Source organism: Delphinus delphis, chromosome 6, assembly GCF_949987515.2.
Source record: "Delphinus delphis chromosome 6, mDelDel1.2, whole genome shotgun sequence".
Lineage (NCBI taxonomy): Eukaryota > Metazoa > Chordata > Mammalia > Artiodactyla > Delphinidae > Delphinus > Delphinus delphis.
The window spans coordinates 90,102,436-90,129,827 of record NC_082688.1 but is presented as its reverse complement, the minus strand read 5'-3'; the positions used below and the strand labels follow the sequence as shown (position 1 = coordinate 90,129,827).

Sequence of the window (27,392 nt, the reverse complement as noted above, 5' to 3'; positions counted from 1 at the left end):
TTTCTAATTAAGAGGATGAGGGTACTGCTTTAGATAAGGCATCAGATAAAACCAATGCCAAAGTCCTCCCCACCATGTTTTTTTTTTCTTTTTTAAGAATTTTAAACCTGGATTTTTTAGAATGTTATGAGGCCAGCCTTAACATCTTAGTACATTTTCAACTAACCCTCCAATTTGTAGCACCCACTCCAGTCAATTCTATGTAAATACCCACTAAACACTTGTGTAAATGATTTGAAGTAAACAAACTAAGGACACATTAATAGTTTTGTATCACTTAACCTTTCCATACACCAAAATCTCTGTATTCCAAAATGTGAAAGAAACAATTCAAACTCTAAAACTACAGCCCTAATAGAGTGTGAGATTCCTGCTCAAAAGACACTTTTATAGTATGTTTAGTGGTGAGGGGCAGAGGGCAGGAGCAGAGCCTGTCTTGTTTTTTTTTTTTTTTTTTTTTGTGGTATGCGGGCCTCTCACTGTTGTGGCCTCTCCCGTCGCGGAGCACAGGCTCCGGAAGCGCAGGCTCAGCGGCCATGGCTCACGGGCCTACCCGCTCCGTGGCATGTGGTATCTTCCCGGACTGGGGCACGAACCCGTGTCCCCTGCACTGGCAGGCGGACTCTCAACCACTGTGCCACCAGGGAAGCCCAAGCCTGTCTTGTTTGACACAATCTCCCCAGCACCCAGCTGATAAATGCTAAATGCTCAGTAAAATACCTGTTAAATCAAATCAGTAAAACACTTTAAAGAGGGACTTCCCTGGTGGCACAGTGGTTAAGAATCTGCCTGCCAATGCGGGGGACACAGGTTCGATCCCTGGCCTCAGGAAGATCTCACATGCCGCGGAGCAACTAAGCCCGTGCGTCACAACTACTGAAGCCCGCGTGCCCAGAGCCCATGCTCTGCAACAAGAGAAGCCCTCTAAATGAGAAGCCCGCGCACCGCAACAAATAGTCCCTGCTCGCTGCAACTAGAGAAAGACCACGTGCAGCAACAAAGACCCAACGCAGCCAAAAATAAATAAATAAATATGCTTTAAAGAACAAGAAACATACCATCCTCTGGTTTGGTCAATGCCTTCAGCAATGAAATCTGCAGGAAATGCATCCTCAAACTCCCTCTTGTTTTCAAATGGATAATGAATTTGAGCATAGGGCATGCTGCCACTCTCGAACCAACAGTCAAACACTTCAGAGATGCGATGCAACAATCCCTTCCCACAGCGTGAAGGAATGGTCAGATGGTCAATGCTAGTAAACAAAGAAGTAGCCACTTCTATTAATTTTAAGCAAAACAGAAATTACAGTTTAATTGCCAAGAGGAAACACAATGCCCTCACAGCTCTTTCATATGCATCTGCAAACAGAAATATAGGCAGTTATCACAGGCTTTCAGAGAGCACCATCAGGGCTCCATCTGGAAGGTTATATACCAAAGTCTCCTGACATCTAACTCAAGGACAAGAGGCCACCTTTCCTCAATATGACATGAATCATCAACAACGAAGTAATTCAGCAAACTAGTGTCTGATTTCTACATGTAGCTCTGTGATCTGATACAGAGACCATGTCTAAACAGGCTACCTAGCCCGATATGAACTGAAGTGAATCAAACATTCAGAAACTGACCTCTCTCTGTGGAGATCTGAGATCTTTGCTCCTGACAGTTCTTCCAGTTCTGTCATTGACCCAACACACACCACCTGTCAAAACAAAGTTAAAAGGCCTCAGAGCCGAAGATCAAACAGAGTTAATTTATGTAACATTCATGTTTAGGTTTAGAAACCTTTGATCTTCATGAGTTATCATCAAGGTGGCTTACCTCATGAAAGACTATAGGTCACTGACTGAATTGGTGAGCAGACCTCACTTCTTTGCTATCTACCCCTATATCAGAGGGATTCCCAACAAGGAGAGAATTCCACAGCCATCATCTCAACGAGTATTTCTTGAGGGTCTACTATGTCCAAATCTCTGACAAAAATAACTAGCATAAGTGAAATGCCTAGACTGTTACTCTAAGGCATCTTAGTTTGCTCCTGGCACTTGAACTTGGCTCTTTAATCTGAAACCTTCTCAAGTCAAAGCTGGGACTAATTTATTGTGCATGAACTGGACCAAATAGTCAGATTGCAAGACATTAGGATTATACTCATGTAAGGAGACTGGGAGATGGGCCCAGCAGGGGCATTCAGAACAGGGTGAGTCATCTAACAGGGGCCGTGTAGCCGGGCTACACCAGCAGGAGCTGCTGTGGGTTCACACCCAGAGGTCATCTACTACCTAATGAATACCCACAGCCTCTTTCTCTGCACTTCCTGCTCAGTCCTGTAAAGTCCTCTGATTCAGCTACTTCACTGTTGCCTTTCAGGTCCCTACTGGAGATTTACTGAGGTCCCTGGGCTGCTGCTGCTGCTCATGACTGTTCTAATGCTGTCAGCATTGGACAGAGGGAATACATCTATATACCTATGTATGTATTTATTTAGAGACACACACACACACAATTTGATTTTAAATTAAAGGTCTGCAATGTTTTGGTAATTTTTATTATTATTATTATTATTTTTTTTTTTTTGTGGTACACGGGCCTCTCACTGCTGTGGCCTCTCCTGTTGCAGAGCACAGGCTCGGACGCGCAGGCTCAGCAGCCATGGCTCACAGGCCCAGCCACTCCACAGCATGTGGGATCCTCCCGGACCGGGGCACGAACCCGTGTGCCCTGCATCGGCAGGCAGACTCTCAACCACTGCGCCACCAGGGAAGCCCACTTTGGTAATTCTTTTAAGTCATCCTTTTTTATCACTAATAGGGCCGTTTTAATATGCTGTGACTTTGTGCAGCGGGTGGAGTCTCTATTCTGTTCATCAGAAACTCAAAAGGAGAAAAAGAGTTCTGAGCAACACAAGATAAACAATGTGAGGAGTTTCCCGAGAAAAATACAAATTACATTTTTCACTTTTACACAGAGGGAAATTTTTTTTTTTTTTTTTTGCGGTACGTGGGCCTCTCACTGTTGTGGCCTCTCCCATCGCGGAGCACAGGCTCCGGACGCGCAGGCTCAGCGGCCATGGCTCACGGGCCCAGCCGCTCCGCGGCATGTGGGATCTTCCCGGACCAGGGCACGAACCCGTGTCCCCTGCATCGGCAGGCGGACTCTCAACCACTGCGCCACCAGGGAAGCCCTACACAGAGGGAAATTTAAAACTATATTTAATTAAAGTAAAAATAAATTAAAATCTTAAAAACATATTCTTATTTATGTCATGATTCTAGGAAGGAACAAAGAAAAAAACCTGATGCAATAAGAAAGGGGCAAAGAAAAAAAGAAACCATATTCTTTTACCCCATACTGAGATGCATGAATGAAATGCTTTAGCAAAAATCAACACAAGTAAACACTGCCCTGCCTCACCTCCTCGAAGTCATCGCTGACCCACAGTGGGATAGGAGTGCCCCAGTATCTGTTTCTGGAAATTGCCCAGTCACGTGCATCTTTCAGCCAATTTCCAAATCGCTTTTCTCGCACAAACTCTGGGACCCTGCAATAAACAGATCAGATAACCAATCACATAAAAACATTAGTAAGTAAATTTGTAAATTAGATCTGCATAAGCCTTTGTGAACCTAACATTCTGGAAATGCTGAGCTCACTCCTACGAGAATGTCTTCCAAATGGACAGCACCAGAAGACCCACAGAGGCTGTTTCTGCTATGAATCCATCCCAGGAAGATGCTCTGTAATATGAAACCCCACAGCACACAAGCTCTGTCCTGCTCTCCAACTGCAGGACTGCCACAATCCTTTAACCAATCACCATGACGACAGCTAGCCTGATCTTACTTAGATCTAGTCTTCAGGTCATCCATACAATAGCGCTTTTACTGAAACTCATTAGCAAGGGCTCTTAATCACCTACACAGTAAGAGTCTGAATAGGAGGGGTTATGTGTAGCTGGTGAGAAGCTGCCTCTCCAGGCTCACCTGCAGTCCCGCCACTGCACTGTAGGCTCTAGCAATAAGGCAAGTTCCTTAGAATGCAGCTTCTTACCTCACTGCCTCTGTCCATGCCATCCCTCTACTTCGATAACGTTCACCCCGCCACCCTCCTTCCCTCAGCCACCCCCCTACCCAAGGCTCTTATAGCTTCTGACTGGTAAATGACTCCTTATTCTTTAAGGTTCAGCTTTGTAGGAAACGCTGTCAAGCTCAAGGCTGAGTTAGGGCACACCTAGGCTCCAAAACATTTTGTCTTCTCAGGTGCTGCAGTTACCATCCTAGGTCAGTTTATAGGCCTGCACACCCCCCCTCAATGAGGCAGCCACACGAATATTCTATACTCAGTGCTCTACCAGGAAACTAAAGAGCTTCCTAGGTATAAAAATGAAAAAACATTTTGCTCTTGAGAAATTCACTTTGCTAAGAAATATAGAAAGCTATAGTTTTCTTTTACTGCCCTGAGATTCTCCCCATTCTTCCAAAATCAAATGCACTATTTCTTACTTCCCCAGAGAACACAACTTAAAGTCAAGCTGGATTCTTGGGGAAAATAAGAAATAGTTATTACCCTCAAAACTCTCAGGGAAAAACATTCTTCTGGAATACACAGATTTAGTTTTGTATCATTCTTGCACCTACAGGTTGAAGTACAGTAGTCCCCCTTTATCTGTGGTTTCATATGGTCTCAGTTACCCACAGTCAACCGTGGTCCAAAAATATTAAAAGGAAAATTCCAGGAGTAAAAAGTTCATAAGTTTTAAACTGCACGTTGTTCTGGGTGGCATGATGAAGTGTTGTGCCCTTGCACTCCATCCTGCCTGGGAAATGAACTAACCCTTTGTCTAGCATATCCAGGCTGTATATGTTACCCGCCCACTAGTTACTTAGCAGCCATCTCGGCTACCACATCAGCTGTTGATTATCTCAGTGCCTGTGTGGAAATAACCCTTATTTTTACTTAAAAATTGGCCCCAAAGGGCAAAAGCAGTGATGCTGGCAATTTGGATATTCTCTTACCGTGCTTAATTTATACATTAAACTTCATCATAGGTATGTAGATATAGGAAAAACACAGTCTATACAGTGTAGGGTTTGGTACTATCTGCGTTTTCAGGCATCCACTGGGGGTCTTGGAACATACCCGCTACGGAAAAATGGAGGAACTACTGTAACACCTCTCTGCAGTTTAGATATTAGCTGAGGAGAGAAAGGCTTCTGTTCCTGCAGTGTTTATCCATGAAACCAGTGTACACAAGACATTGTCATATTTTAGGAACTCAACAAGTGTCAAAAGTAGTAAGTGTAAATGGCTTTTGTAGGTATATCCAAAAATAAATGTATATCCTGAAAATGACTACTATTTAAAGCTAATGGACTCTGAGAGTACAGCCAGTTTTCCAAAGTCATTCCATTCTTTAAATCAAATAAATGGCAACTTCTCATTTCCATTGGGTTTAAAAAAGAAAAATGTTCCCCTATATGTCCTGTCATAAGAGGGCTGTTTCTTCTGTTATATAATATTATTTAAATTATTTTGTGTTCCTGAATAAACAGAAAAATAGCTATTATTACAATATACAATAAAAGATGGCTTTTAAAATTACTATAACTTGAGGGAAGTATAAACCAGTACTAACTACATGACAAAGGACATTATGAAGACACACATCTTATTGCTCACCAGTAACATAGGTCATTGTTCCTCAGCAGCTGGTCTACCATATGCTCCACCCGAACGAACCAGCTAGGCACTGCTTTGTAAATGAGGGGAGTGTCTGACCTGTGGAAGCAAAAATGCAGAATGTGGCTGGGCAGACTGAGGTATGCAGGGGCAAAGGGTAAGACTGACCTTTAGTTTCTTACTGATATCATCACCAACTATTAGGCCTTCTACTGATATTTATTTCTATTGCAAATACTAATGTCTATGTCATCTCCCTCCATCTCTCACAAGAAGGTGAAAGCTAATAAGAGAACAAGAAAAAATATAGTTCTGCTGTGTGACAGTTGACTAAGAAATGATGTCAACCTCAGCAAAGAGGAAACACGGGAACAAAACGTGATGCCACTGAACATTCCATTTTCACCCACATCTTTATAGTATGATGTTATATTAAAACTTGCATCACAGGGACTTCCCTGATGGCATAGTGGGTAAGAATCCGCCTGCCAATGCAGAGGACATGGGTTCGGTCCCTGGTCCTGGAAGATCCCACATGCTGCAGAGTAACTAAGCCCATGCGCCACAACTACTGAGCCTGTGCTCTAGAACCCATGAGCCATAACTACTGAGCCCACGCACCACAACTACTGAAGCCTGCATGCCTAGAGCCCGTGCTCCGCAACGAGAGAAGCCACCACAATGAGGAGCCCATGCACAGCAACAAAGAGCCAATGCAGCCAAAAAAAAAATTGCACATTATATTTCTCACTAAATTCCATTAGAAAGTTTTAGAGTTATATCTCATCCTAGAGAACTGTGATCCCAACACAATACATATTGGCATATGCCTGTTTCTTACACCTAAGGAACGAAATAACTTAATATATGAATTCATAAAATTCTCCTTAAAACAAGAATGAAGTTTTCAAACACTAACTCTAAAGGATACAAATGAGATGGGAACCATGAACTGATGGAATGGGCACACATATCAAATGTATCCACAAAGCTGAAGCTTGAGCTACATTTCATCTCACCTCCAGCAGAAAGGGTAGCTGTGGGTGAAGGTGCTGGCAGCAAGAAGTCGACCTTGTTCCTTTAGGGTCCTGATAATATTTTTGTCAGCATCCTATTTAAAAAAAATTTTAAATCTAGCCATTAAAATATCCTACAATACTTAGTAATACAATATAATTAAGTATATTACTAAACTTTGTTATTTTGATACCTTTACTATGAATAAAAGGCACAAATAACAAATGTACTATAAAAATACTTGGTTCACATTTCAGCCACTGTGTAACTTTAAGTACTTTTAAAGTACGTTCCAGACCACTTAAGGCAGTGAAATTTTCAATCAGCAATGATTACCCCAGGGTCACAAAGCCGTTTCCGGAGTCACAAACCAGAGCCCACTTTTTCTGATTTCTACCTTTGAAATTACAGCATGCTTCCTCTGAAGATACTAGACCCTTGGAATGCAGCTGATAATATGTCTATTTTTTCTGATTTTATGTGCTCAAACAAAACAAAACAAAACAAAATCTACTTCCTGGGGGAAAAAATCCCACATATGGAAGCTATTTAACAAAAAACTGATTAATGAAAGAAGTACGATGAAACCGACACCTTTCTAAGCCATAGAGATACAGACCTTCACATACTGTCCTGCAAAATCTGCCACTTCCCCTGTGAAACAGCCTGAAGCATCCACAGGGCAAACAGGGACAGAGTCTTTCTGAATGATATTGAAATCCATACAGACCCGATAGTCATCCTGGGGAAAAGGAGAAAGGTAGAAGAAGGGAAGAATAAAACAGTTAAGTGTGGGTGTGGCAAGAGAGGAGCATATGAGGCAATAAATTTAGAGGAAAATTTTTCAGTATTCTGACATATAAATGTATCCAACTTTCATTATCCTCTCAACTGAAGTTAACTCAAGGATTATTCAGAGAATCCAGAGCCCTATAGCAGGGTTAGGGGATTAGATCAGTCTTCCCAGCCATTACTTCACAAACCCCTAATATAGCTGAGTATCCACTAAGTAAGAAGAAACATATGAATACATTAGAACAAAATCAAATTTGATTTATAACAGCAGCATGTATACACATACATGTATGCACAAAGCAGAAGAACATACACGTGTAAGGCATGAACCATTTAGTACCGCACAATGCTTGATGTGCATATGGATTTGCATCCTGTCAAAGAGTGCCTGAAAGGATGGCAACAGTGATCTAAATCCAAATTACTCATTTTACGGGAATTCCCTGGTGGTCCAGTGGTTAGAACTTGGCGCTTTCACTGCCAGGGCCTGGGATCAATCCCTTGTCAGTGAACTAAGATCCCACAGGCCGCGTGGTGTGGCGTGCATAAATAAATTAATTTAAAAATAATAATAAATAAAACAAACAAACAAACCCCAAACTATTCACTTTACAAATAAGTAATATGGGCCCCAGGCAGGCTGGGTTCACCACAATGCTTCAGGAATACATTTTGAGCAATGTTAACAATAATAAGGGCAAACTGATTATAAAGTGCTATATCAAACAGTGCTCTGAACATCTGACTACATTATATTAGCTCATTTAACCTTTACAATGATCCTGTGAGGAAGGCAGATAGATGTACTAGGTTTTCATCATGTGTTCCCCTCAGACAAACCAGCAAGTATCTCCATTTTATGGATGAAGAAGCTGAGGCACAAAGAAATAACTCAGCTGCAAAGTGGCAATGCTCACATTCAGAACCAAACAGCCTGGCTCCAGAGTCCAAGGTCTTTACCTCTTTGCTATGCTGTTTGAATATAAAATTAAAGGGACTGTCTTGGACTAAATAGTGAAACCAAACCCTGGTTTGACTCCAAGATAAACTGGAAAGCCAGTATGGTTCCACCTGGGCCTATGTTCAACTCTCGCTATGCTGAGAGGCTGCCTAGCGTGATGCGACATGTGCATGTGGCACATGACAGCCAAGGGCAATGACAGCCTGGCCATGAAGGAAGACCCTGAAAAAAAAAAACAGTAAGCAACACAGACAGGACAAGCCCCAAAGTCCAGCAATTTGAACCATTTAGTATAGAGCAAACAGCCCTACTCGATTCGACTAGCTAAGAGCAGCATTCCTGAATGGAGCCAGAGTAACAGGTAATGTTCAACACGGTCATGTAGAAGTGCATAGACTCTGTGGAGAGATCACATAGCACATTGTCTGGCAAAACCGCAACATGGAAGGTCTCTTGGAAAACGTCTACCAAGTGGGGTTAAAGGCTGAAATTTAAAGATCTGATCTTCTATAACATTAACCTGCCTGGCATTCAGGACAGATACACACCAAGAAGTTACCTTTTCATTATTTATTAACAGTGGAACAATGACACCAGTTGACCCTAAAATTATAATGAATAGCTGAAATTTGACTAATTACTAAAACTCAATAAATAGTATTATCAAGAATGCTTACTTTCCATCTAATTTGAATACTGACCAGGTATTAGGTGATATTAAGCAATTGTTAATTTTATTGGGTATAATGGCATGGTGGCTATGTTAAAAATAAAAGTCCGTATCAGTCAGAGATGCATACAGAAGTATTTGCAGATGAAAGATATGATGTTGAGGATTTGCTACAAAACCCTCCAGCCAAAATAAAAAAGGTGTTGGGGAAGGGGACAGGGAACGAGACAGATATAACAGAAATTCCAAATTAATAATTAAAGCAGCTGGATAATGTGAACATAAGGAATATTATATTTTCTTTACTTCTGTGTATGTTTGAAGACTTCCATAATAAAAATCCCTGCAGAGATTAAGTATGAAAAAAAAATAGACCAACGGAGACAGACTAGCTTCACTGCCTCTCTGACAAAATGATCAAGCCAAGAGGAATTTGTAGGTCCCCAGTGGGTGCTACACCCCCAGCAGTACACACTCTTACAGTGTCAGGCACTGTGCTAAACGCTCTATATGGATGACTCCACTTAATCCCTGTAGTTTCCCAGACGGGCAGGTACTATCATTCCATGTCACAGAGGAGGAAAAGGAAGTCCAGACAGGCTAAGTAACTTACCCAGAGATGGCCTGTTAGTGGCAGAGCTGTGACCTAAGGTGAGGTCTGGTTCTAAATGTGTGCCCTTAAACCCTATGCTCTTGTTTTACTCATATACAAATTACATTAAAAGGATTACATTTTTGGAAAAATTACTCTGGGAAAAACTTAAAATTAACCACACTGCATAGCTTTGAGGAAAGAGGTCAAATTCTCCCTTCTGATCATATAGTATTTATTTAGTCAAGAATACAGCAAAGGTGATGGAACCTTTCAGAGTTTTGATGGTTGTGGGAACTGTATGATTCTATGCCCTTGTCAAAACTCCCAGAACTGCATATCATAAATGGCAAAGTGTACAGCAAGTAAATAGTGAATGAATGAAAACACAGCATGCCTTTTAGAAAGACTAAATGCCCAGCAACATTCAGGATTTAGCACACCATTTTCAAAAATCAGCTCAGGGTGAAAAGGAATTACAGATGCAAGTTTTATAAGGTTATCTCTGGGGGCAGTGAGCCTGAAAAGAGGTTAACTCCATAGTGTGAAAAACAGTGAGAAACATCTCTCTTCTCTCTCCCTGTCACACACACACACACAACTCAGTGGCCACTGACGTTTATTTCTCATAAATGCATTTGCAAGACATATACTACTCACAGCACCAAAGTAAGGAGCTTGGTGTACAACCCCAGTGCCTTCTTCCTCCTTCACATAGTTGTCAACAAGCACAGTAAAAGCACCATTCTCTTTACACTGGAAAAGAAAGGTTATCAGGCTTAAAGAGTAAAACAATACCATACCATAATATTAATTTAATAACAGTTTTTGGTAAGAGCCTGAAAAATCTTTTAACATGCAAAATTATTTTCAGAAATAGAAAAGACAGAATAATTCAGATTGGGAAGAAACATGCTAATTCAATACATCATTTCCATGAATAACAGGTCATCACTTATAAATGAAATAATTATTTGAAGACTTGCAGAGAAAAATTTCTAACTTCCTTTGCCACAAAACTGTGCTTTTTCATCAGTTCTTCCAACCTCACCCCTGCCCTAGAATGCAGTTTTTCGTGAAAATGTCTCAGACGATGTGCTTCCTTAACCATTCACTTCCGGGTATATTTTCAATCACTGCATATGCTTTGCTGCTCCTTTTCCTTTCAGTCCAGCTCAGGTTATTCAGTAATAAAAGGCAAACCTTGGAAGAATCGGTATGGGAGCTGAGTTACAAGTTCTAGTTACAGGTACTCCACCTACTGTAACATGAAGGGAAATGTTCTCAGTTTGATTTTCTTTGTAACAACAATAAAGTCAGGTTCATACACAAACACTACAGACCTACTTCTTCTACCTTTATCTCTTAATATTTCTTTTCTTTGCTTTCTTACCTCTCTGCCTTTGCAAAAAGTACTTTCAGAAATTATTTTCACATTTAATCCTATAATCCTGTGAAAAAGGCATCAGCAGTCTCATGTTTTAAAAATATTCTGGTTGTATTTGAATTTCACAGATGAACAAACTCTGAACAAAGATGAAATGGTTTGCCCAAATCATACAACTAGTAATGACCTGAAAGAAGGTCTTCTGGTTCCAAATGCAATTTTATTTTCAACTATATCACAACTCCTTAATTCTCTGGCATTCACTTAAAACTAAACTTGAAAAATAACTATGAATTTTTAATTGCTATAACCCAAGTCACCTGGAAATATTTTTGGTGTGGTATGATAGGTGCTAAAAGGTGTGTCTTCAATAGTTTAAACATGGAGAGATAATATGTGGGTTCTTAGAATCAGATGTAAGAACAGGGAATACAAAGGTATCTTACTGTTTCTAACTGTAGAGGGTTTCTAACAAAGAAACCCTACATTGCATTCCTATCTCTCGAAGTCCAGTTTTAGATCCTTCCCCTGCCAAGGATGAACTGGGTCAGCATTCACAGAGAGAGTTATAGTGCTGTCCTTCAAAGACAGCATCTACTCTCATAGCTCTCACTTAATATTTCAGAACATGTGTATTTTAGGTATACACCAGATGATTTTTGTCTTCAAAGAATTTGCAGCATCTTTCTAAAACTCACCAAACGTTCTCACTTAATATTTCAGAACATGTGTATTTTAGGTATACACCAGATGATTTTTGTCTTCAAAGAATTTGCAGCATCTTTCTAAAACTCACCAAACGTTCTAGAAATTTCAGGAAGCTAACTGAATGGATAGTTGTTGTTCTTAAATAACTTAGATCAGTATGAACTGAGTGCATATTCCAGACAGACTTCTGATTTAACCTAAAGTTGCTATCTATTGTGCTCATGTGCATTTTCTGAGAGGGCTGAACTTTCCTTAGGTTCTCAAAGGGATCTAGTGTAAGAGGTTTTAAGACAAATAAAAACAAATAAAAGAAAAAATAAAACATGTTATGATACAGAAGAGAAGAATGCAGGAATGATATTTTTCAGAGGGAGAAACCAAAGAAGCATTTCAAAAATTGCTTTTTTTTCAGATGGCACCTGAGTTTAGCCTTGAAGAGTGTCAAGCTGATATGACGTTAAAGCAAGGTGAGGGTTTTTTAAAAAAGAGGAGGAAGACAATAAAAACAAAGGCAGAGAGGGAGGAAAAGAAAGGGCCAGTGTGATGGAAGCAAAGGATATGTTTAAATCAACATTAGGGAATGTGGTTAGGGAGTAGGACTGCCTTGTGTCAACTGGAGAATACCCATTGAGGAATGTGCTGGCAAATGACTACAGGCTCAAGGGAGGGACCAGACCAGGTAAAGTGTTTGGAAATCCATCAGCAGCAACATGGAATGAGGAGTAATGCCATTAGTTAGGAGATAAAAAACATGGGAAAACACTCAGGTGCACAAAAATGTAGAGGCAGATGTGACGTTGTGGACAGAGCCCAAATGGCAGAGATCACCTGCATTAGCCAAACTCTATCCCTACACTGAACCAGAACAGAGGTAAGCAAATATTTTATCATGGGCTATGGTGTAAGGTTTTGTTGGCTAATGCTACGTCCAACTGAAATAATTTCCACATAATGTGTAAAACCGGGCCTGAGAGTGTTGCTCATTATTTCACTCCAAGACCTATAAATAAGAACCAACAGGAAATTCCTGCTGACTTCATTCTTTTGTTGTTGGTGGTGGGGTTTACAGCTACAGCTGTGGATTCTGTTGCCAGAAAATGGAAAACCACATAAAATAGCTTTGTGACTCTTATAAGAACTAAGTTACTAAATGTCTGAGCTTAAAGCACCCACCTCATCAATTCCTGGAAATGAACTCTGTTTACTTTTACACACACAGTTTTGTAAAAGCACTACCTTAAGTTTGTAAAAACAAAACTCAAAAAACAAAAAACACCTCAACGACTTGCCTGGGTGATGTGTGGACTATAAACAATACAAATATACACACATTAAATCTTATCAAAGTAACTGATTCCTTATGTAATCTGAGAAAAGTATTTAAAAATTCCTATAGGATTTTAATTATTAAAGCAAGAAGGCAATACAAACAGAATTTAATTTTTGTAATACTAAGATTTTTGGATTTAGGCACACTTGTACAAACAATATAACAATAAGACAATATAAATACCACTCCAGTTATCAAATACTTGGGTTGTGGACAGCTCCTGTGGTAGAAGTCTCTAAGCTCACCTTTATAAAATAGTCAAACAGCGGTCTGTATTTCTTGCCTTTGAGATAGGCACCAGGCAATCTAGAAAAAAGAGAAAGGCAAACTCACAATTAAAATTATCAAAGAAATGAGGCTACAGCCACATCAAGTTATCATTCCCTTCTGGTTTCCTTGTTCCTAAATCATGAGTGCTGGAACGTGTGACCTGAATGTACTTGGTATTAGTACTTAAAACTAAACTTGCATAATATAGCTTTTGGGCAATAAAGTATCTCACTTTTTAAAGCTAAAGACACACATGCACGTGCACACACACACACATACAAATCAATGAGGTGTATATTCACCTTTCAAGGATCTCATAGTCACTCTCCAATTTATAGAGGGCTGATAATCTGGCTTCCATTAAAATGTATAATTTTCCTCTGACAGCATCTATGAGAGCAAGGGAAAAAGTGGACTTCAATGATATTCAGGCTTTGGCTTACGCTAAAGACATGCATCTGCATATTTTTCCCTCCAGGGGCTCCTATATCACCTGCATCCAATGTGCTCAGCACTGACAGAGGAACACCACAAAGAATGCTAGGGCACACGTGCTTTCCAAATACGAAAAAGACAAAAACATCAAATGCTGTTAAGGCAGCTCATCAGTTGTTGCTAACTGCACCTCTATTCATTTTAAGTAAATTAATCTTTTCTCCTACCAAAAGTAACATATATGAGTGCTTAAAATCCATAACATTAGCAAACCAAGAAGAGATCACAAAGTAAAAGTTTCCCATAATCTCATACTCCCCACCCCACCCCGCCCCCGCCTCGACACTATCATTTCAGTGTCTATTCCTCCAGGTGTTTTTCTACGTATATATCAACATACATATTATGTAAACATGTAACTTAATAATTATGGGATATAACTCAATACAGTTTTGTAATTTGTTTTCACATAATACATTGTGAACATTTTCTCATATGTTAGCACATATAGATTCTCTCATTCTTTTAAATAGCTTCTATAGTATTCCATCTTATGGAGGTACAAGTTATTTTTAACATATCAATTAATGCTAGACAATTAAACTGTTTTCAAATTGCTACTGCTATGAACACTGGGATAACGAATATTCTTATACATGTCTTTGTACCCATATTGGAAACATTTCTGAAGGATACTATCCTAGGAAGAGAAAAGCTGAAACAAATGCATAAACATATAAAATTTAATAGATACTGACAAATTGCCTTACAAAAATTTAGGCTAATTTAAACGCCCACATGTAAAGTATGACATACCCAAGAATATACTAAAGCTATACCTAAGAATATACTAAGGCTGTAAGAAAAATGAGTATCTATGGATCCTTGTGAAGGCCTTTGCAATTCACTGAAAAACTACCACAAATAATGTTGCCATCCACCAGTTCTGACCTCACAGGAACTTCATTATAAGTGGAGTCTATATTTTCTGAATAAAACACAGAACACATGGTACACAAGAACACAAGAAGTAAAAGAGTTGTATGCAGGCAGATGAATGACATGATTGAAATCTCAGCCAGATGGCCTTTATGGCTGTCAGGCTTACTACGGAATGGCCATGATCCACAGGCAACTCAGGAAACTTATAACAGACAGAAATGCACTTGCAGGGAGAAGCAGCAGTAGACACCAGAGCCAGGCTCTATGTGGAAACAGCTCCTTCCCAGTTGATATCGCTAGAAACCAACTCTTGGTCTTAGCTACTCCTAAGGCACAGCTAAACAATGATAAAAATATCTGACGCCCAACACTTTTCCATTCCTTTCTCAATATTCTTCCCTTGATAGCACAAGCTATTGTGAATCAAGTTAACTGTCTTGTAAGATGGATTCTTTTTCTGGCTATGAGTTTTTCTTTTCTTTCCCTGACTTCCCCCTGCTCCCCATAAACTATAGAAACCTGAAGGTACCAACCTTCTTTTTTCATATAAATCTCTATGGAAAGGGCCTCATCAAGACTATGGTTAACTTGACCACCAGGAAATATTTGAAAGGTACAAAGTTCTCAAGTTCTGGTACCAATTCTATGATACTATGATATAGAGTAAGAAATATATATTTGGTCTTAATCCCTGTTCTGGCAGAGCTCTTAAAACCCTTGGAACTTTCTAAGTGGTGGGAAGGTGTCTTTTGTTACGTTAATGGAGTGACTTTTGTAAAACCCCTAGGTAACCTAAGGATGGTGAACCAAGCACATGGCTACAGGGTTGGAACTTTCATACTCCACCTCCAGCCCCCTCTGGAGAGGAGAGAGGGGTCAGAGATTGAGTTCAATCTCCAATGGCCAATGATGTAATCAATTGTGCCCATGTAACAAAGCCTCCATAAAAACCCAAAAGGATGGGGTTTGGAGAGTTTCCAGGTTAGTGAACGTATCCACATGCTATGAGAGTAGCCCACCCCAGTTCTGGGGAGAGAAGTTCCTGTGCTTGCGACCCTTCCAGATCTCACCCTATGCACTTCTTCATCTGGCAGTTCATGTGTATCCATTACAATCTCCTTTTATAATAAACCAGTAATCTAGTAAGTACAATGTTTCTGAGTTCTGTGAGTTGCTCTTCGGACCCAAGGAGGGCGTCATGGGTTGGTGAGAAGCCCAGGTGACAACCGGAACTTGTGACTGACATCTGAAAGGGGGCGGGGGGGTTGCAGTGGCAGGGGGAAGTCTTGTAGGACTAAGCTCTTGACCTGTGATATCTGACTCAAGCTCCAGATAGCTAGTGCTTGAATTGATTTAATTGCTTGGCGGTGTTGAGAAAACACATACTGGAGATTCCTAATAGCAATGATACGCCACCCCCTTCGAATCTCAGGTTCTTCATCTGTAATAGGAGCATGATGTATAAAAGTATTATAATCTGAAAAGTGTATGAAATTTTTACTTTTTATATCTCTGTACAACGTTAATTTTTTTGTGTTAATTTTAATGTTTTGTGTTAATTTTTCAATCAGAAATGAAAATGCTCTTAGAGGTTATTTTTCTGATTAAATCTAATACTTTTTCAAAAACTTCTATTTTTACTCCACAAAGAAATGTAGGACTTCCCTGGTGGTGCAGTGGTTAAGAATTCACCTGCCAATGCAGGGCACACGAGCCCTGGTCCAGGAAGATGCCACCTGCCATGGAGCAACTAAGTCTGTGCGCCACAACTATTGAGCCTGCGCTCTAGAGCCCACGAGCCACGACTACTGAGCCCGTGTGCCACAACTACTGAAGCCCGCATGCCTAGAGCCTGTGCTCTGAAACAAGAGAAGCCACCGCAATGAGAAGCCCACACACTGCAATGAAGAGTAGCCCTGGCTCACCACGACTACAGAAAGCCCGCGCACAGCAACGAAGACCCAATAAAGCCAAAAATAAATAAATTAATTAATTAAAAGAAGAAAAGAAATGTAATTTTTTTTCTTTTTAACCATTGCATCAAATAGGATAAAATGCCTAGGAATAAACCTACCTAAGGAGGCAAAAGACCTGTACTCAGAAAACTATAAGACGCTGGTGAAAGAAATCAAAGGTGACACAGATGGAAAGATACACCACATTCTGGGAGTGGAAGAATCAATATGGTCAAAATGACTATACTACCCAAGGCAATCTACAGATTCAATGCAATCCCTATCAAATTACTAGTGGCACTTTTTGCAGATCTAGAAAAAAAAATCTTAAAATTTGTGTGGAAACACAAAAGATCTCGAATAGCCAAAGCAATCTTGAGAAACAAAAATGGAGCTGGAGGAATCAGGCTCCCTGACTTCAGACTATACTTCAAAGATACAGTAATCAAGACAGTATGTTACTGGCATAAAAACAGACATATAGATCAATGGAACAGGATAGAAAGCCCAGACATAAATCCACGCACCTATGGTCAATTAATCTATGACAGAGGAGGCAAGAATATGCAATGGAGAAAAGACAGTCTCTTCCTAAGTGGTGCTGGGAAAACTGGACTGCTACGTGTAAAAAAATGAAATTAGAACACTCCTTAACACCATACAGAAAAAAAAACCCAAAATGGATTAAAGACCTAAATGTAAGGCCAGATACTATAAAACTCTTAGAGGAAAACATAGGCAGAACACTCTTTGACATAAATCACAGCAATACCTGGATCTACTTCCCAGAGTAATGAATATAAAAACAAAAACAAACAAATGGGACCTAATTAAACTTAAAAGCTTTTGCACAGCAAAGGAAACCACAAACAAAAGGAAAACACAACTCACAGAATGCGAGAAAATATTTGCAAATGAAGAAACCGCCAGGGGATTAATCTCCAAAATATAAAAAATAGTTCATGCAGCTCTACATCAAAAAAAACCAAACAATGGAGTATTATTCAGCCACAAAAAAGAATGAAACAATGCCATTTGCAGCAACATGGATGGATCTACAGATTATCATACTAAGCGAAGTAAGTTAGAGGAAGACAAATATCATATGGTTATCACTTATATGTGGAATCTGAAAAATGATACAAATGAACTTATTTACAAAACAGAAAAAGACTCACAGACTTAGAAAACAAACTTATGGTTACCAAAGGGGAAGGTTGGGGGGAGGGATAAATTAGGAGATTGGGATTCATATATACATACTATTATATATAAAATAATCAACAAGGACCTACTGTATAGCACAGGGAACTCTAGTCAATACTCCATAATAACCTATATGGGAAAATAATCTGAAGAAGAATAGATATGTGTATGTATAACTGAATCACTTTGCTGTACACCTGAAACTAACACAATATTGTAAATCAACTATAGTCTAATACAAAAGAAAAATTAAATAAAAAACTAAAAAAAAAAAAAAAAAGTAGTATTTACTTCTACACTGGACCAAGAAGGAAATTCTGGGTAAAAAAATAGTCCTTTTCCTAGGCCAAGGGAAATAAGTAGATAAACTAGTTGCTTGGACATGTAAAAGAGGGGAGTAGGAATCAGTAAACTAAGATGTGTTCCACATGTTTTCTTATATTATTTTCCTCTAAACTCCTGAAAATATACTCTTGACCTTCACTCTGTCCACTTCTTATGGCTTCCTTTCTGGATCCCTTGCCTCAAGCCTTGGAATTCACCAACATGAAACAGGCATGGTTATCCTTTCAGGAGGCCCAAACAGTTGGATTATTTCCAGCTTTAGAAGTACACTGGAAGCTAACTGGCTTTGCTGTGCTGTTTGAAACTCATTATCAGATTTCTCCCTCCAAAACATATCCTGCTACATAACACCATACCTATGTATTCACTACTAGAAAATTATTTAGTAGAGGTTTTCTGGGTTTCTAAGAAATTTTAATAAAAGGCAAATTTCCCCAGGGTTATTAGCACATATGAGTGATTATGACATACCTAAGAACAGATTCCCAAACAATAAATCATAAGACATGTGACCAGAGAGTTCATGCTACCTCCCAGCCCCAACGGCTTTACTGCTTCTAGTAAATACATTTATTTTTTGTATAATTTGTAATAAGTTTATTAAGTTATAAGTATAAACTATGTCCTGATTACTAATACTGATGTCTATTTAAAAATCAAAATAAAGAATATTTTTAAAATAATAATTAAGCATGACTTAAGCAACTTTCTGAGAAAATTTTAGATGTTCTCTAATATTGTGTCCAACTCAGTTTTCCTTAATGAACTGTGTTCTATTTCTAGTGTGACCCATCTATTGTCTATTTATTTCCTCCTATCTATCATGATAAGACTTTTTAAGCATTCATTCATTTAATTGATATTTATTGAATACTTATTTTGTTCTAGGTAATGGGTTATAAGGGCATAGCCCTAAACAATACATATCCAGGCCCTGCCTTCACACAAACCCAGGGAGTTAAGAGATTTTTCCGTTACTTGATAATAACAACATCCTTGGGAATTCCCTGGCGGTCCAGCGGTTAGGACTCCATGCTTCCACTGCCGGGGGCCTGGGTTCGATCCCTGGTTGGGGAACTAAGATCCCATAAGCTGTGTGGTGTGGCCAAAAACAAACAAACAAGCAAACAAACAAAAAAACCCCAAGTTTATCCTGATAATCTCTCTTTGTAGCTAGATAAAATTACTTGAACAACTTCTACTAAAAATGCCTCTTTTAAAGGGAATGTACTTCAACATAATAAAGGCCATATATGACAAGCCCACAGCTAATATCATACTCTGGTGAAAAACTGAAAGCTTTTCCTCTAATATCAAGAACAAGATAAGGATGCCCACTCTTGCCACTTTTATTCAACATAGTATTAGAAGTCCTAGCCGGAACAACTGGGCAGGAAAAAGAAATAAAAGGTATCTAAATTGGAAAGGAAGAAGTAAAACTCAGTATTTGCAGATAATATGATAGTACATATAGAAAACTCAAGACTCCACCAAAATCTCAGAACTAAAAAATAAATGGAGGGACTTCCCTGGTGGCACAGTCGTTAATAATCTTCCTGCCAATGCAGGGGACACAGGTTTGATCCTTGGTCCGGGAAGATCCCACGTGCCGCAGAGCAACTAAGCCCGTGTGCCACAACCACTGAGCCTGCGCTCTAGAGGCCGCGAGCCACAACTACTGTGCCTGTGTGCCACAACTACTGAAGGCCATGCACCTAGAGCCCGTGCTTTGCAACAAAAGAAGCCACTGCAATGAGAAGTCCGTGCACCACAACGAAGAGTAGCCCCTGCTTGCCATAACTAGAGAAAGCCCACGCACAGCAACGAAGACCCAATGCAGCCAAAAATAAATAAAAATAAATTTATTTTAAAAAATAAAAATAAATAAATGCAGTAAAGTTGCAGCATACAAAATCAATATACTGAAAGCTGTTGCATTTCTATACACAAATAATGAACTACCAGAAAGAGAAATTAAGAAAACAATTGCATTTACAATTGCATCAGAAAGAATAAAATATGTAGGAATAAGCTTAGCAGAGGAAATGAAGGACCTAGACACTGAAAAGTTTAAAACATTGATGAAAAAAATGGAAGACACAAATAAATGGAAAAGTGTTCCATGATCATGGATTCAAAGAATTAATATTGTTAAAACGTCCATACTACTGAAGGAAATCTATAGATTCAGTGCAATTCCTATCAAAATTTCAATGGCATTTTTCACAGAAATAGAATAAACAATCTTAAAATTTATGTGGACCCACAAAAGACCCTGAATAGTCCATGCAATCTTGAGAAAGAAGAACAAAGCTGGAGGCACAACACTCCTTGATTTCAAACTATATTACAAAGTTCTAGTAAGCAAAACAGTATGGTACTGGCATAAAAACAGACACATAGATCAACGGAACAGAACAGAGAGCCCAGAAAGAAACTCACACATAAGACAATTAATTTACAACAAAGGAGCCAAGAATATACAATGGGGAAAGGAGAATCTCTTCAATAAATGGTGTTGGGAGAACTGGACCACTCTCTTATGCCATACACAGAAATTAACGCAAATGGATAAAAGACTTTAACATAAGACCTGAAACCATAAGATTCCTAGATGAAAACATAGTTGATAAACTTCTTGACATTGGTCTTGGCAATGTCTTTTTTTTTTTTTTTTTTTGGCTCTGACAACAAAAGCAAAGGAAACAGAAGCAAAAATAAAAACAAAAAAAAAATGTGGGACTACATTACACTAAAGCTTCTGCACAGCAAAAGTAATCAACGAAATGAAAAGGCAACCATCTGAATGGGAGAAAATATCTGCAAATCATACAGCTGATATGGGGCTAATATCCAAAATATATAAAGAACTGATACAACTTGATAGCAAAACAAACAAACAAACAAATAAACAAAACCTACCAAACCAATTTAAAAAATGGGTAGAAGATCTGAATAGACATTTTTCCAAAGAAGACAATCAGATATCCATCAGGTACACGAAAAGATGCTCAATACCAGTTATATAAGGGAAATGCAAATCAAAACCCCAATAAGGTATCACCTCACACCTGTTAGAGTGGCTGTTTTCAAAAAGACAAGAGACAGCAAGTGTGGGCAAGGATGTGGAGAAGAGAGAATCTCTGCACTGATGATGGGAATGTAAGCTGGCGTAGCCACCATGGAAAACAGTATGGGAGGTTCCTCAAAAAATTAAAAATACAACTACATATGATCCAGTAATTTTACTTTTGGGTATTTATGCAAAGAAAATGAATACAATAACTTGAAAAGATATCTGCACCCCATGTTCATCACAGCATTAATTATGATAGTCAAATTATGGAAACAACCTGTGTCCATCAATGGATGGATTGATGAAGAAAATATGGTATGTATATGTACAATGGAATGCTATTTGGCTGTAAGAAAGACTGAAATTTTGCTGCTTAAAACATCATGGATGGGGCTTCCCTGGTGGCGCAGTGGTTGAGAGTCCGCCTGCCGATGCAGGGGACACGGGTTCGTACCCTGGTCCGGGAAGATCCCACATGCCGCGGAGCGGCTGGGCCTGTAAGCCATGGCCGCTGAGCCTGCGCGTCCAGAGCATGTGGTCCGCAACGGGAGAGGCCACAACAGTGAGAGGCCCGCATACCGCAAAAACAAACAAACAAAAAACACCCCATCATGGATGGACCTTGAGGGCATTAGGCTAAGTGAAATAAGTCAAAGAAAGACACATAATATATTATCTCACTTATATGTGGAATAAGAATGAAATCAAAGCAACAAAAATAAACCTCATGGATACAGAGAACAGACTGGTGGTTATCAGAAGCAGGGGTGTGTATGTGTGTGTGTGGGGTGGAATGGGTAAAGGGAGTTAAAAGGTACAAACTTCCAATTATAAAATAAGGCGTGGGGATATAATTTATAGCATGGCAACTATAGTTAATAATACTGTATTACAGGGCTTCCCTGGTGGCGCAGTGGTTGAGAGTCCACCTGCCGATGCAGGGGACACGGGTTCATGCCCCGGTCCAGGAAGACCCCACATGCCGCGGAGTGGCTGGGCCCATGAGCTATGGCCGCTGAGCCTGCGCATCCAGAGCCTGTGCTCTGCAACGGGAGAGGCCACAACAGTGAGAGGCCCGCATATCGGAAAAAAAATAATAATAATAATAATAATACTGTATTACATATTTGAAAGTTACTGAGAGAGTAGATCTTAAAAGGTCTCACCACAAGAAAAAAATTCTGTAAATATGTATGGTGATGAATGTTAACTAGACTTACTATGGTATTCATTTCATGAGGTACACAAATGTTTATTTTATTGTAAACCTAAAATTAACATAATGTATGTCAATTATACCTCAATTAAAAAAGTAAAAAAAAAAAGGGAAGAAATGTAAGCTTTCATTCTTTCCCAAAATTCATTAAAATTATTTTATTCATATTGATCATAAGTAACCAGGCTCACACTTACCTTTAATCTTCACATACTGCATATCTGGATTAACACACAGGGCAAGGTTACTAGGTAGAGTCCAGGGAGTAGTTGTCCAGGCAACCAAAGATATACTTTCATCTTCCTCCAAAGGGAAAGTTACAAATATTGAAGGATCTTGAACATCCTGAAATAAAATGAAATAAAGTATTCTTTTACAGATTCCATAATAGTAGACATGGAAGAAAAACGAACTGATCCTAAAGAATAAAATAAACTTTTATTTTCAGAATAAACTGAGCTTTAAAAAAATCTGCCATATTTGTAAAAAGAAAATACAAAGAGAGAAATTCCAAATACATTTTTTATATAAAGAAAATGCTTTAATAATTACCTTAGTAGTCACAAATAAAACATTTATAGTGTAGCAAGTGGGATACATAAATGAGGTTTCACTATTACAATGATCTATTTTATAACAAGTCCATAAAGAATTAGGTCAATAAAATGACGATTTTGGAAAACAGTGTTATTCTTTATTTGAATTGAAGGGTATATGAGAATTCTTTTCAACTTTTCAGGAAGTCTGAAATTATGCCAAAAATTAAAAACAAACACAATCCTTAGTACACACTCATAGTATGGCCAAAGTGAAAAAAGACAGAAAATACTAAGTGCTGACAAGGATGCAGTGTCATCAGAACTGTCTAGTGGAAGTATAATCCCTTTGGGGTTAGAGTGGGAGGCAATGAACCATTGTCCATGCATGGGTCAAATCTTGCCGTTACCTGTTTTTATAGAGCCCAAGACCTAAGAATGGTTTTGACAGGACTGAAAGATCTGGCCAACAAAGTCTAAAATATTTACTATCTAGCCTTTACAAAGTTTGCCAACTCTTGTACTAGGGCTAAATGTAAGTATACGTTATGACTCAATAATCCCACTCCTGGGAATGTGTATATATGCTCCCCAAAAGACAAGTTCCAGAATGCTCACGGTAGTACTACTGATAAGAGCCAAAAATTGGATATTACCCAAATGTCCATCGACAATAGAATGGATAAGTTAAATACTAGACAGTCATTAAAATGATGATCTACAACTACACACAACATGGATGACTTTCACAAACATAATCTTGAGCAAGAGAAGCCAGATGCAAAAAAAGAACAAAGTGTACAATTCCATTTATATTTAGTACAGAATCAGCAAACAATGAGGTTGGAAGTGAGGACAGTGGTTGCTATAGAGGAGTGGGGGGATACATGCTAAACTGAAGGGACCATGAGAAGGGAGAGCTTTTCACAGGTTGCTTGACAAGGTTCTTCTTTAACTTTATCTGGGTGTTGGCTTCACATTCATTTTGTGCCAGTATATGGAACAGAGTAAGTAAATGGAGGAGCAAAAAAATGTTGTCTTATTAAACCAGGAAATAGGTACTAAGATATAAAAATTATTAATTTTAGTATGTATAGTAATAAACATAAAAAAATTAAAAAGCCACTGAAGAGAACTCTAAATAAAACATTAATAGTGATTTCCTTTGGGTACTGAGATTATAATTTTTTTCCCTCTTCTTTATATCTTCTATGGCTTCTAAATTTTCCACAATGAGCATAAGCCTCATAAATAATCACATCAACCAGACTTCTAAAAACTAAAAATTTAGACAATATAAAAAATAAATATTTTTATATACCACAAGTTGGTTTACCTTTGGAAAAGTTGGAAGGACTTTCTTCTGTAACTCAATTTAGTTCCATACAGCTTGCTCTTTCCCAATAAGAGAATGTATTTATTTACTTATAGAAGAGTATACACTTTGAAAACCCTAGGACCTAACAAGCTATAATGGGACTCTAACATGTAAAAATTTAGTTACCAAACAAAATTCCAGCATAGTACACAGGATTTATATTACAAAACATTTGGAGCAACACCAATTGTTACCATTTAAAAAGAAAAAAAGGCTGTGCCCTCTGAACACCTCAAATATCTATCAAAAGAATGAATAAATAAATTGTAATCTGTTATATGAAACACTATACAGCAGTTAAAAATAAACTTAAAGCTACATGTATCAATATGAAGAAAATTTAAAACAATGTTTAGTATAAAAGGCAAGAATAAATAGAAATAATAAGAAAAATGCAGAATAAATACAATGAATGAGATTTAAAAACTTGCGAACAACACTAAATACTGCTTACGGATACTTATATAGATAATAAAAATATGCATGAAAAAGAAACACCAAATTCAGCATAGTGGTTACCTATCAGGATGTGAAGAAGGAAATGGAAAAGAGAAATGTGCTGTAAATAAACAAACTGTGGTATATTCACCTACACAGAAATTAGAACAAAAGACCCAAAACTACACATAACATGGATGACTATCACAAACATAATGCTGAGTGAGTAAAGCCAGAAACAGAAGAATACATAGTGGATCTTTCCATTTCTTCAAAGTACAGAACCAGACAAAACTAATCAACTGCTATCTGTGACATTTGATGTATTTGAAATCAACAACGGATGCATTTAGTGAAACCCATGTTTTGTTTTTTAATTTTTTGGCCACGCCACGAGGCTTGCGCGACCTTAGTTCCTTCCCCAAAAGAGCCTGTACTCCTCAACGGGAGAGGCCACAACAGTGAGAGGCCCGCATACCGCAAAAAAAAAAAAAAAAAAAAGAAGTACTTATTTCTATAAAATGCAGAGGACAGAGAAAATGTTAGATTATGGAGATGTAATCATCAAAACTCAGATTGTGGGAAACTACAAGATAATATCTGTTTCCCAAACAACAATTTGCAAGGGGGAAAAAAAAAGAAAAAGAAAAACATAGAAAGAGAAATGGAGCCCTACACATTAAAACTGACCTAAAAGACAACTATTACCGTGTATGAACCTTCCTTATGTCTCGATTAAAACAAAACAAGAAAACACAAACCAAAAAAAACAACTAGAAATAACCTGAGGGAAAAAAAGGATGCTGTTTATGAGACAAATAGAAATGTGAACACTGATGATATCCAGGAGTTAAACAACTACAGAATATTTAATATTAAGAACATTAAAAATGATTGATGATGACTTCTTAAGGTGTGATAATGGTACTCTGGTAATGTTAAAGAAGTATTTCTTATCTAGTGAAGATATATAATGAATTACTTATTGATAAAATGATATGTCTAAAATTTGCTTTGGAAAAAGGGTCTGGGAGAAGTAAGTGGAGTGTGTAGATGGGGCAGGATTGACCAGAGATTGTAGGGGATACACGATAGGACATGGGAGTTAATTATTCTGTTAATTAATTATTCTGTCTACTTTTGTATATGCTTGAAATTCTCCATGTTAAAGTGTTTTTAAAAAGTAAGCAAATACAGCAATATATTAAGATTTGACAAAACTTAAGTCTTTGGTACTCAATAGTTAATATATTATTCTCTACACTTTTATGTGCTTAAAATATTTTATTAAAAAAACATAATAACATGAGCACCGCCATAGAAGGGTATTTAGGGGACAACAGGCAGGCATCATCATGCCTACCTCACAAGGATATGCAACGATCCAATGGGATGTTGAAAGCATTCTGCAAGACGAAAAGTGCTTTTGAAATGCAAGTGTTAATAATAATGACATGCAGGTAAATACACAGTTTGTTTATTTACAGCACATTTCTCTTTTCCAAACCTTAGCCGTGAGATGGAATTCCAAACAAATCAACATCCTTTAAAAACAAAGAGTGTTAGATAAACTCAGAAATAAAACACCCCTTGAATATACACACATGAGAACAGATAGTTCTTATTCCTGAAGACTTACAGTCTTTACTATCTCCCTGGATAAGGTAAAGCAGTACACTTTGTAAACAACAGACACGTCTAAACTCTTATACCAACGACAGCAAGTTATTCCATTCATCAACGATCATAACACACCACCAATTGCAAATCAGATCTTCCTCCAAATACTTTTAACAAATAAATGATATTACAAAGCCTCAGATGAGGCACAAAAACACCCGAAGCTGTAACCCTTATGAAACAGTGACTGGAGGAAAATAGAGCAGAGCTGGACTTATTAAACAAAGAGAGGCATAAAAATATGGTTAAAACAAGCAAAACCTATCACATTAAGACACATCATTCACATCACTCCCCCGGCTAACATTCCACACTGGGACTAAGTTACCATGATCACCACAGCCATTTAACTTCCGAGTACATAACTTAACACCAATGACATTTCACATACCCTGTAATTCTGGTGAGATTCAAAGTTGGAAAGTGGAGTATTGCATGCAGTGGAAAAGGGCATGACTTTCACTCCTCTATAAACAAGGCCTTTATCATAGAGCTGTTTGAAGACCCACCTGGCAAGTAAAGAGACAGAATTTTACAATTACATAACCATAATTCTATTTTCCCAAATGCAAACATTTATGCCAGTTTCTGTCTGTAGAGTTTCTCACAGCCAAAGAAGTGGAAACACAATGTCTCTCAACTGGTGAATAGCTGGTAAATTACAACAGCTCAGTATAATGAGATATTATGTAGACATTAAAAGTGCAAATAACTGTTGACATGGAAAGGTGTTAATGACTTGATGTTGACTGAGAAAAGCAATTGACACCATA

General features: G+C 38.3%; 1 protein-coding gene across 4 annotated transcripts in view; it reads right to left on the bottom strand.

Annotated features, from left to right (window-relative positions):
* Positions 1-27,392, bottom strand: part of IARS1 (isoleucyl-tRNA synthetase 1) — an 80,982-nt gene that overhangs the window by 40,629 nt on the left and 12,961 nt on the right. For all 4 annotated transcript variants that reach the window (XM_060015059.1, XM_060015061.1, XM_060015060.1 and 1 more), the window contains exons 6-16: positions 27,011-27,128; positions 22,785-22,932; positions 13,715-13,802; positions 13,388-13,448; positions 10,378-10,473; positions 7,319-7,441; positions 6,702-6,793; positions 5,683-5,781; positions 3,418-3,544; positions 1,632-1,705; positions 1,059-1,253 (exon numbers count right to left, since the gene is read on the bottom strand). In XM_060015059.1, coding sequence (XP_059871042.1) covers positions 1,059-1,253; positions 1,632-1,705; positions 3,418-3,544; positions 5,683-5,781; positions 6,702-6,793; positions 7,319-7,441; positions 10,378-10,473; positions 13,388-13,448; positions 13,715-13,802; positions 22,785-22,932; positions 27,011-27,128 — 1,221 coding nt within the window. The remainder of the gene's footprint in view (positions 1-1,058; positions 1,254-1,631; positions 1,706-3,417; positions 3,545-5,682; positions 5,782-6,701; positions 6,794-7,318; positions 7,442-10,377; positions 10,474-13,387; positions 13,449-13,714; positions 13,803-22,784; positions 22,933-27,010; positions 27,129-27,392) is intronic.